The sequence below is a fragment of the Cibotium barometz genome, chromosome 8 (genome assembly GCF_041138505.1).
Source record: "Cibotium barometz isolate CiBa-2024 chromosome 8, ASM4113850v1, whole genome shotgun sequence".
In the NCBI taxonomy this organism is placed as follows: domain Eukaryota; kingdom Viridiplantae; phylum Streptophyta; class Polypodiopsida; order Cyatheales; family Cibotiaceae; genus Cibotium; species Cibotium barometz.
The window spans coordinates 60,035,018-60,047,095 of record NC_141053.1 but is presented as its reverse complement, the minus strand read 5'-3'; the positions used below and the strand labels follow the sequence as shown (position 1 = coordinate 60,047,095).

At 45.8% G+C, this 12,078-nt stretch overlaps 1 protein-coding gene across 2 annotated transcripts in view; it reads left to right on the top strand.

The window, feature by feature from the left end:
* Positions 1-239: 239 nt before the first annotated feature.
* The window catches only part of LOC147636501 (sodium/calcium exchanger NCL2-like), a 100,194-nt gene continuing 88,355 nt past the window's right edge, over positions 240-12,078 (top strand). The window contains exon 1 of one of the 2 annotated variants that reach the window (XM_086801971.1): positions 240-1,000. In XM_086801971.1, coding sequence (XP_086658097.1) covers positions 490-1,000 — 511 coding nt within the window. In that variant the 5' untranslated portion in view covers positions 240-489. Of the gene's footprint in view, positions 1,001-1,218; positions 1,406-12,078 lie in introns of those variants that run through there. The other variant, XM_086801974.1, reaches the window with a different exon arrangement.

The following is a 12,078-nucleotide window of genomic DNA, read 5'->3' as shown; positions in this document are numbered from 1 at the left end:
ATTTTTTCCCTCCTACCGTATTGGTTGTCACGTTCATACCTAGTACCTTCTATGATACTTGCAAGGAAAGGCTGAACAAGGCCGTCAAGTACGTTCAAGCAGGAGGAGTGGAGCCAGTGGAGGCACCTGGACCACCCACATGGAGTCCACTAAACGATGGGACTCATGGGAGCTTGTAGGGCTGAAAACGTACCAAAAAAATATATAAAACAACATTCCTGGAAGCAAGCTTGAGCGCCCCCTTCGTACCTCCTATGATCCTATCGGTTTCCCAAACAAAGGGCGCACCTTGAAAGATGTTTGGCTTCTCGTAAATAGCCAACGATTTCTTTAGTAATTATAATAATCACTTCTTTATCCCGACGGTGATCGTGCCGCGGATTGGTTCGCACGATCCGCTTTTAAGACGCTTGTGGGATGACAGGGAAGAAAGTTTACAGTAGTAGTAGATAGTAGGAGGAACGCTGTGTGGCACGCTTAATCAGCGCCATGTCTACTCCTCTCGTCGTCGTCCTCCTCTTGTTACTCTCAGCGAGCCTTGCTTTCTCGCATCCACGACCGCTTCTTGCCCAGCAGCAGAAGCACTATGACCAGCAGCTCTCCGACCTCGACAGGCATGCGCTCGGACTGGACACCATCAGCTCCTACCCCAGTTGGGGCTTCATCTCCGACACCAAAGGCGGGGGAAAGCTCGAAGACGGTACCTTCTCTCTCTCCCAGGAGGCCACTACCGGAAACATCAGCAACTCCGCCCCCTCTTCCAACCATACCATGATCAGCTCTTCGTCGTCCTGTGAGGCGACCTATGGCGTCCTGCCTTGCACCGACACCGTCATTGGCAACCTCTTCCTTCTGGCTGCCTACGGTTACCTCCTCTTTGTAGGGGCCAAATTGCTGTCGGTGGGGAGCGAGCTTCTTCTCACTGTGCTGGACGCGGGAATCATCGGTGGCCTCCTGCTGCCCATCCTTGGCGCGCTTCCTGATTCCATCCTTATCTTGGGTATGTGCACTTTTCAGCTGTACAAAGGTGTGCTTACCTTTTGTTTTGCTTTTTGAGCAAGATTGATTTGTGACAAGTGAACGGTGTTTTTAATCTCTAATTAATTAGTTGGGAAGCAGTGTTTTGCACCTCTTTTGAGTCTTCCAAAATGAAATTCTACCCAAACCAGTGTTTTGCACCTCTTTTGAGTCATTCAACCCGGTCCATTGAGCGTTTCGCTTACTCAACGCTCAATGCACCTCCGGTGGATACGAGGGGGAAGGGAAGGGACCCCTCCCTCCTGCTATCTTTCAGACCTTTCGAAGAGTGCGCTCTCTCCTCCTCTGCAGAGAGACTTTTTTGCGATTGTGGTGCTGCTGCCCCTACGCTTGCTAATGGATGGCACCCTCTCTTTCCCTCTCTCTGGTGTGTCTGGATCAAAATTCTCTCCCCCTCTCTGTCTCTCTCTCCCCCGCAACACAGTGCGCTTTCTCTTTGTGGGCATGCATACCTTAGGCTCACCTAAGGTGATGGCATTACATTATTAGTGGGCATTAATGCCGAGCGCTGCTGCAAAATGTGACACAGTAGAGCTCGGAGCATTATAATAATAATTATTATAATGCTAATTTTTTCTTTGAAAAAGAGCATTAGAGCTCGGAGCATTATAACAATAATAATAATTATTATATAAGGAACTCTGATGCGCGGAGAGTACATAGCGCAAGGCACAGAAATCACGGTGGGGAAGCGCCGGGGTGGTGGTTGTGGTGATGGCCTGAGGATGGTGGTAGCCTAGACGCCTCCTACCCTGCACCAACACCGTCATCGGCAACCTCTTCCTGCTCGCCGCCTATGGCTACCTCCTCCTCGTAGCTGCCGAATTGCTGTCCTTGGGCAGCGAACTCCTTCTGACCGTGCTGGACGCTGGCATCATCGGTGGCCTTCTCCTGCCCATCTTGGGCGCGCTTGCGGACTCCATCCTCATTTTGGGTACACATTCATTCCCTTGCTCTACACTACACTGCCGCACGGTTCCTAACAGAAAGCCTGCGGGATTGCTGGTCTGTAAGCAACAGCTTGCAGTAGTACTCTCCTAAGGACTCTACACTTTGCTGGTCTTACACTTCACATATATTAGGAGATTATGTATGCTACTCTCCTAAGGTCTCTACACTTTGCTGGTCTTAACACTTACATATTAGGAGATTATGTATGGCAGTGAAGCATCTTGTAATGGCCTTCCAGAAAATTCGTGCCTTTGTTACACCCTTTCACAAAAGCAATGGATCTTAGGAAAGTAGAATACAGCACAAAATTAAGGAAAGAAAGCTGCATGTTACTCTCACAGCACCGGAACTGGGGCCAACAGCCACGATATCCCTGATGGACTATTTGCTTGCGGATGCGAAGCTGTAGTCACCACATTCTTATCTTAATATTTGCCCTTGAATGTGTTCAAACTGGGATTCAAACACGCCTGGCCTCTGGCAAGGCCTGCAATGGCTGCTCTTCATGGCTGAGGGTTAAGAGGGGCTGAATGCACAAATGAAGGGGCCTAGTGCCCTATTTAATGCATCTCACCCTCTGGTTAGGAACACATTTTTATCTTAATATATTTGCCCTTGAATGTGTCCAAACTGGGATTCGAACACGGCTGGGGGCCCTTGGCAAGGCCTGACATCGGGCTGCTCATTGGGCTGTAAACATGTTACATGTAGAAGCCGAAGCGTGACTAACTATGCAGTACTTAATGCTAATTAAATGCTGAATAACATGCATGAACTGAGCGCACACAGAGAAGAGGAGAAATTTGCCTATTCTACTATTAATATATTCAATGCTCTAAACCCAAATCTGGACGGTGATTTGGAGTACTGGCTATCATGTGATTAGCTACAATGCATGAATAAAAGGTCAACGTGGCTTTCCCAACTCCTGTGCAGGCTGGTTACTACAGTTTCGGACTGCCTTCTTCCCTTATGGCACATGGCTTTGACTTAGCAGATCTGACGAATGCTTTCTTGTCTTCATGTGTCCCTTAGCTGCCCATGTATGTGCATCCCAGTGTTCGCAGAAAACATCTTTTCCAACAATTCAAAAAACCTTAACCTCAAATTTATGTAGGTTTTTCTCTAAATTTTAAAGGTTTTTAGTAAAATTATAACTAAAATCCTTTAAAATTTGTAGGTTTTTGTGAATTTTTATCTTGAAATTTGAAGGTTATTTTTCAAAATTTGCTATTTACCTGACACTAAACCTCAGTTTTTCGTGAACACTGGTGCATCCATAGAAATGGTCAGTTGGCTGTCCGCCGGCTGGTCAGCCAACGCTTAGCCCAATGAAGGTCACCGCGAAACGTTTCATTATTGGAACTCAATGCATAATGAACTTGGAAAATTAAATCTGCCAAATTTGGTCTGTGGGTGCTGCCACCGATTGTGGGAACTATTGGATCTTTGAAGCTACGAGTTCATTAACCTTTGTGGACTGCAGAATTGTGTTGACTGTGTAGAAACCGAGAACATCATCTTTTCTTGGTCTCCCATTGATCCCACACTCTTGGACAACTTTAGGTCCTTAGAGCACTAACCACTCGTGTGTAGTTATCAATTGCTTCTACTATTGACCACTTTGTTGTTGCGATGTCTTAAGTTGCCAACAGGTGCTTCCATTTGTTCTTCTTCTTGAATGGGAGAGTTAATTAGGGTTTAATGTGGGAGATATACACACAGAGAGAAGAAGGGAGAGAGAGAGAGACATATGTGGGGATAAGTCAACTCATTGGAATGATGAGTGTGTGACTCCCCTATCACACATGTATATTTTGCACTAGTACACATAGTGCACTTAGTACATTAAAAGTACTAAGTGTACTATGTACTATAACTTATGGGCTTGTACACACTACAAGGGTGGGCATAATGCCTTTACCCCAACAACCTCCCACTTAAAGGCAAAGTGTCCTTAAGTAAAGGAAAAGAAAAATCAGCATGTACATGATAATATACAAGGCCATATCAAGATTGAAACTGGCCTCATCCAATGCCCATCAAGTGTCTGCAATGAGCAAACCGCTCCGGAGGCAAACTCTTTGTCAACAGATCAGCCGGGTTGTCATCCATATGAATCTTAACAAGCTGAATTTGCTTGTTCTCTATCACCTCTCTGATGAAGTGATACTTCACATCCACATGCTTCGTCTTTGCATGAAAGACAGGGTTCTTTGCCAACTGGATGGCACTCTGACTGTCACAATGCAACAATGGAATATCCCCTGTATAACCCAAATCAACCACTAACCGAGATAGCCATAATGCCTCCTTGCAAGCTCTGTGGTTGCAATATACTCGGCCTCTGTAGTAGATAAGGCAGTGCACTTCTGCATCCTGGATATCCATGACACAGCACCTCCTAATGTAAACACATAATTGGTAGTAGACTTCCGGTTATCTGGATGACCGGCATAATCCGAATCCGTGTAACCATGCACTAATGCATCTTGTTTGCCATAGCAAATGCACATATCCTGTGTGCCCTTCAGGTATCTCATGACACCTTTCACTGCTTCCCAATGCTTCTTGCCAGGGTTGGCCATGTATCTAGAAACCACTCCCACTGCAAATGCAATGTCCGGCCTAGTAGCAACCATGGCATACATGAGACTGCCACAAGCTGAAGCATACGGAATCTTGGCCATATCAGCCCTGCCACTATCTGACTGTGGGCTGTCCATAGCACTGAGTTTCACATATGGAGGCAAAGGAGTACTAGTCTTCTTCCCCCCGTCCATATTGAACCTCTGCAAAACTTTGCCAATGTATTCCTTTTGAGACAAATACAACACATGCTGATTTCTGTCCCGAAGTATCCGCATACCCAAAATGTGATTTGCATCACCCAAATCCTTCATATCAAAGGTCTGATGCAACCTCTTCTTCAAGGCATCCATCTCTTTACGAGATTTCCCGGCAATCAACATATCATCAAAATACAAGATGAGGATCAATAGACTGCCATCCAAAGCTTTCTTGGTGTATAAGCAGTGATCTATGTCACTTCTCCTGAAATCCTGAGATTTCATAAATGTATCAAATTTATGATACCATTTCCTTGGTGCCTGTTTGAGCCCATAAAGACTCTTTTTCAGCTTGCATACAAGCTTCTCCTTTCCATTCACTGCATAACCCTCTGGCTGTTGCATATATATCTCCTCATGGAGATCACCGTGAAGAAAAGCAGTCTTCACATCCATCTGAATCAAATCCAGATCATCATGAGCAACCAAAGCTAATACACCTCTAAGTGTGGTCATTTTTACCACTGAAGAGAAGATCTCATCAAAGTCCACACCATATTCCTGCTTGAAGCCCTTAGCCACTAACCTGGCTTTGTATCTTGGCTTTGCATCAGGTGCAACTTTGAGCCTGTAAACCCACTTGCAAGGCAAAACCTTCTTGCCTGTAGGCGAATGCACCAACTTCCATGTTCCATTTTTGTGCAGAGAATCCATCTCTGACTTCATGGCACGCTCCCAAAGAGCCTTGTCTGCCCTCTGTAAAGCCTCCTTATAACATGAGGGCTCCCCACAGTCAGTGAGCATCAAGTAGTCAACCCCTGGAACAAACCTGTCAGGGGCTCTGGAGGGTCTTGTGGACCTCCGTACCCAATGACCATCATTTGCAGGTTGTTGTCCAGCCTGCATATCACCTATTGGTGGCTCCTGTTTCATGCCATAAGGCTGAAAAATCATGCCCGGTATCTCCTCTAACTGTGGTATATCCATAGGGATATCTTCTGCCATCTTTGGCTGTCCATTTGGACCATTTTCAGCACCATTTAAGGGCTGGTTTTGTTGCTGTAATGGCTGATTTACAGCCCTTGGTTGTTGTCCATGATGTCCATCATCATCAAAGATGACTCTGCCAGGCTCCTGTTGCCTTGCAGGCTCCTTATACATGCATGTTTCATAAAAAATGACATCATTGCTGCGTATAATCTTTCTATTCACTGGATCCCAAAGTCTATACCCCATTTCACCTCTGTCACCATATCCTAGGAATATGCATTTGTGAGACTTAGGATCAAGTTTGGTGCGCATTTCCCTGCGTATGTGCACGTATGCAATGCAACCAAACACTCTCAAGTGCTTGTATGACGGAGGCTTCCCAGTCCATACTTCCTCTGGCACTTTCCCACCAAGCCTTGTGTTAGGTGACCTGTTTATAAGATGAACGGCTGTCATAACAGCTTCAGCCCAAAAACCATGAGGTAACGCAGCATGTGATAACATAGAACGGACCTTCTCCTGAATGGTCCTGTTCATCCTCTCTGCTGTCCCGTTTTGTGGAGGATCATAAGGAGTAGAGAGCTCCCTCTTGATGCCTTTAGCATCACAAAAGTCCTAAAACTGTTTGGACATATACTCTCCACCATTGTCGGAACGCAAAGCCTTTAGTGTTTTGCCAGTTTGATTCTCAACAAGAGCAACAAACTTCTCAAACACTGAGAATGTATCACTCTTCAAACGAAGAGGATAAACCCACACCTTGCGTGTGGCATCATCTATAAAAGACACAAAATATTTTGCCCCTCCCAAAGAAAGCTGAGGCATCTCACATACATTTGTATACACAAGCTCTAACTGAACATCTTTCTGTCCAAGAGCTTTCTTGTGGGGGCACTGGAGTTGCCTGCCATATATACAATGCTCACAAAACTGAAAACTTGAAAACTTTAGAGAAGGCAAGTAACCCAAACAAGACAATTGCTCCATTCCTTTGACACTCATGTGTCCCAACCGGCTATGCCACATAGAGATTTCCGGCAGCTCGGTTGCATTTACATTAGCATGGTGACAAACACCTGCATGCATGAAGTAAAGAGTGTCCACCTTAGAGCCTCTGGCAACAACCAGTGAGCCCTTACTAATCTTACACTTTCCACGACCAAATGTGGTAACATAATCAGCATCATCAAGCCGTCCAGTAGAAAGCAGGTTCTTCTTAATCTCAGGCACATGCCTGACATCATGGAGCATAAGCTGTGAGCCATCTGAAAACACAAGCCTCACATCACCTCTGCCAAGAATCTTGCATGCATGGTTGTCACCCAAATAAACTACTCCTTCATTGCCAGCAGTATACCTGACAAACAAGTCTCTGCAACCTGTGACATGAAAGGAGGCACCTGAATCAATGATCCATGAGTGCATACCATGACCATCTCCTGCAAGAAGTGAATGGGCATCAAGTGAAGACGTGAATAGGACTTCATCCTCACTGTCACCTGCATGTGACACATTGACTTCTTCAATCTTGACTCCACTTTTGCCCTTTGGCTTTGCATCTTTGGCTTCATCTTTGTCTTTGTCTTTTCCTTTGCCCTTTTCCTTTTGATCATTCTTCCATTTGTAGCATTGCTTTTTGATGTGTCCCTTCTTGCCACAATAATGGCATTCCAAGTCCTTTTTGGAGCGGGACTTGCTCCTTCCCCATTCTTGGCTTTTTTCCCTTTGCTGGGATCTCCCACGTGCATTCATTGCATTGGACTTTCCAACGGAATTGTTCTTCCTGTTCATCTCTTCTTGAAGAAGAGCACCCTCAACATCTGCATATGACAGCATAGCATTCGAATTGCTAGTGGCTGTCCTGAATGTGTCCCAACTCTCTGGCAAAGTGCATAAGAGAAGGTGGCTTTGAACTCATCGTCCATTGCCAACTTTTGATTTATAACTTGGCTGACAATACCATTAAACTCATTTAGATGGGCTGCCATAGACGCCCCTTCCTTCATTTGAAGACCTATGAGTTTCTTCAACCAATACACTTTGCTTGAGGCACTTTGCTGGGCATACAAGTCCTGCAATCTTTGCCACATTCCCCAAGCTGTCTTCTCTTCACGTATGCTGAAAAGTAAAGAGTCTGACACAGACAACATGATGGTAGATCTTGCCAGCTCATCCATATCTTCCCACTCTTCAGCAGTAAGAGAAGCGGGCATTACACCCCTTTCTTTGATGGGCTTGTGCTGCTTCTTCTGGAGCAACACATTATAGCACTGGGTTTGCCAAATGTCATAATTATGTGAGCCTTCAAGCTTCTTGATGTGAAGCAATGAAGAGCTCTCACCTGTGGTTGCCATAGCAATATGCAACCTGTCAATGCCTGACTTCCTGCAAGATGTGCAAACACTGCACCAAAAGCACACAAAGTGCTCACTGTTGTTCTCCCAAAGTTTATCTCTTACTGCGGAAGCACAAATGCAACTCTACTCCCACTGTATGTGATAAAATCACCAAAATCTGGTTGCTGCAGATTTAGGACAGCACCTTAAATGTGCTCTGTTGCCCTTCCAAAGTACTGTACAGCAGTACTAAGTGCTCACCAATGATGTACCAAACCTGTACTGGCAAGTACAGCAGCTGAAATTGAGCCTTTTGGTCACTCAAATCAATGTGCAGCCATGCCAAAACTTGTACAAAGCTGTACCAAATTTGTACCAGCAGGTACAGTAGCAATAAATGCTCTCCTGGCTGTCCAAATGAGTGAAAATCAGACTTTTACAGTCCCGACCACTGCATACAACAGTCCCGAACAGAAATTGAGCAAAAGCCCCTTGACTGCAAGCTGATTTCTGAGGATTCAAGGCATAAAAGTCTTGCCTGCTGCTTTGCCAAGCTCAACAAGCATAAAATCTTGAAAAGCCCCTTGATTTAAGATCAATTTCTGATCATACTTGGTACATAAACGCACATGAAGGCATCCAGAGTCTTCACAGTGCTTCCGCCTGGCCACATATACATCCAATACATAAAAGCCCCTTGATTTACAGGCACATTGAGTGCTTGACAGGCATCAACACATTGCCCAAAGCATCAAATGCGAGTGCTTGCATGCAAATCAACCCAATCGGCACAAAAGCCCTTTGATTTGCACTACAACTTCCTGCAATTTTGGCCCGAATGTGAGATTTCTCACATCATACAGCATGTATGAATGCCCAATTGCACAATTACATCAAAAGCCCCAAATTTTGACATCCAATTTCCTGCAAATTGATCTTGAATGTGACCAATGTCACCCAATTTTGCCAATTTTGCTCAAAATTTGAGCAATTTGACACCTGTACCTGCTCAATTGCAAATCCCAAAAAAAAATGAAGTATGTACCTCTGAAATTTCTGATTAATGTTGCAGAAAGGGGGCGTTGAATTTGGTGCTGCTGTATTGATGCTGTTGCTGCTGCTGAAAATCTGTGCAGATGAACTGCAGCTGGTTGGAGCTTCTATACACAGAAGCGTAAGTTGATTCGCCTGTCTACATATGGTGCTGGAGGGGACAACGATGGGATGTTTTGCTGAAGGCGACGAGTTCTGCACACAGGTTCGCTGCAGCCGCCTTTGCGCACAAAAGAAGACGACGTCGAGTTTATGCCGGCGATGGGCAAGCGAACTAGTCGACGTGAGCGTGGCGAATACACGGCAGGTGACTTTTCGAAGCTTTGTAGGGGACTGAGTGTGCTATCGAGTCGGCGACGCACGGCGCCCGACTCCTCAGCTGCGTGCGAACCTGCAGCACGGCGCCCGACTCCAACCAGCTGTGCGCGCTGGTGAAGCGCCGCTGCTCTTCTTCTTCGCTCGCCTGCCTAGTGGCCAGCGCTACACGCGATGGCTCTCACCGAAGCGTAGGTGAAACCGGCCTCTGATAGAAAACCAGAGTGCGGTAGGAGCAATCACCCGTCCACTTGTAGTCTAGATGAGAAACAAAACACAGATTGGGGCTAGAGTGCCCAAATCTGAAAACACAGCGACACCTGTTGGCCCCAAAGCTTGGCGCCCCTTGCGGTATTTCTTTATTCAATTAAAATAATATGTATGGCTGAGTACAACACAAAGACCAACCAAGAGTTTACACCTGTAAGTCCAATCTGACGGCCCACAAATCCTTCTCAGCACAGAGGATCTATGCACACAGATCTGTGTCCTCAAGCAACACACTGTGCCTCCCTCTGATCAGCCAAGATCACAAAGCAGGCCAGCCATGGGCATACATCTGGCATAACTCAAGAGCATGACACATCTTCTCAGCTCAAACATACATGTGCTGTCCAATCTCTGTCTTAATCCCTTGTCAATCTGCCATACCCCTCCTCTCACAAGGAGCCAGATAACACATACCTGCAGCAGACATCAAGCAGTAGGAAGAGAGATGGATGAACAGAAACAGAGCTTACCAAGTTCAGCTCGTGAAACAACACTGGAGGAAGCAACAGCACCAATCTGTGCTTGCAGGCACTTGAATCCACAACCCTGCTTCACACGTGTGCTTGCACTTGCCTGTATCCTCCTCCTGATGCTCACTCTTATGCTGTCCTTGAAAAATACAGATCTGAAAATCAGCACAGTACCCGTTTGTACCGCCTCGGGATACGTGCCAGGAGTTGTACTTGCATAAACAGCTTGCTGTCCACTCCTGTACCAACCTGAACCTGTGTATTCAGGTCTGCCCAGCCACCTGACAAGCGCCGCCTGAAGCTACAGAATTCAGAAAAGCATGCGTCAGCCCTGTCCGTACACTGTACGGCTGTCGTACAGGGCTGTACGGCCTGTGCACTTGCTGGTACAGCCTGTACTGGCCTGTGCGCATTGTTTCCCGTTTGTGTCCGTGGAAGATCAAATACAAAATCCATGGCAATGCTCTCCCAAGGTCTATCCGGAATAGGTAAAGGCTGTAATAACCCTGGTGTCTTCTGACGGTCAAACTTTACCTTCTGACATACGATGCATTGCCTCACAAAGGCATCAACATCTCTTCTCAAGGTTGGCCAATAAAAGAAAGTCTCCACTGCTTTGACCGTGGCGTCAATCCCTCTATGACCTGCATACGGTGGAGCATGACTTTCAATCATAACCTTGAGTCGCAATGGCCTGGTAACACACAGTCTGCCATGCATCAATAAAAACCCATCTCTGAGAGTATAATGCTCATGCCGCTGACCCTCAGACATCTGATCATACAACCTTTCAAAATCCTCATCATGGGCATATTGCTCTTTCATTTCATCAAGCTCATGATGATAAGCAAGTGAAACTGCAGAGACCTGTGGCTTGCGTGACAAAGCATCTGCCACTACATTCTTTTTGCCTTTCACATGCACAATCTGGAAGTGAAACATTGACAAAAAGTTTGCCCAACGCATATGCTTCTCTGAAAGCTTAGTCTGCGTGAGGAAATATCGCAAGGTCTGATGATCTGTGTGCACAGTGAAATCAGCCCCAAGCAAGTAGTGTTTCCATGTAGAAAGAGCGTGAATTACAGCCAACATCTCTTTCTCATACACCTGTAAATGCTTCTCGGCATCTTGCAAAACTCTACTCTCATAGGCTATCACATGTCCCTCTTGCATGAGAACTGCACCAATGCTACTTCCACATGCATCACACTGGACAACAAAAGCCTTTCGGAGGTCCGGTAACACCAATACTGGGTCCGAAGTAAGCTTTTCTTTGAGCTTTTTGAATGCTGTAATTTCCCGATCAGCCCATCTAAACGGAGTTGCTTTCTTCGTCAAAGCATGAAGAGGTGAAGCAATTTCAGCAAAGTGCCGTATGTAACGCCTGTAATAGGAACACAATCCTAGAAAGCTGCGTACATCATGCACGGTCCTCAAAGCTGGCCAATTAAGTATTGCTTCCACCTTTGCTGGATCCATACGGACTCCATGACCAGACACAATATGCCCCAAGAAATGTATCTCCTGCAAGAAAAACTCACTCTTCTTGCCATTAACCACCAATCTATGGTTTCTGAGTTCTGCAAACACAATGGCCAAATGCCTTCTATGCTCTTCCTCAGTTCGTGAATGCACAATCATATCATCAAAGAATGTGCCCACAAACTCTCTATGAGGCCTGAAAATCCTGTCCATCATTCTGTTAAATGTGGCAGGCGCATTTGTCAAACCAAAGGGCATAACCAAGAACTCATACAACCCAAACGTGGTTCGGAATGCTGTCTTATGCACATCCTCGGGTCTAATGCGTATCTGATGATACCCGCTTTTCAAGTCAATACGACTAAAAACTATGGAGCCCTGTAA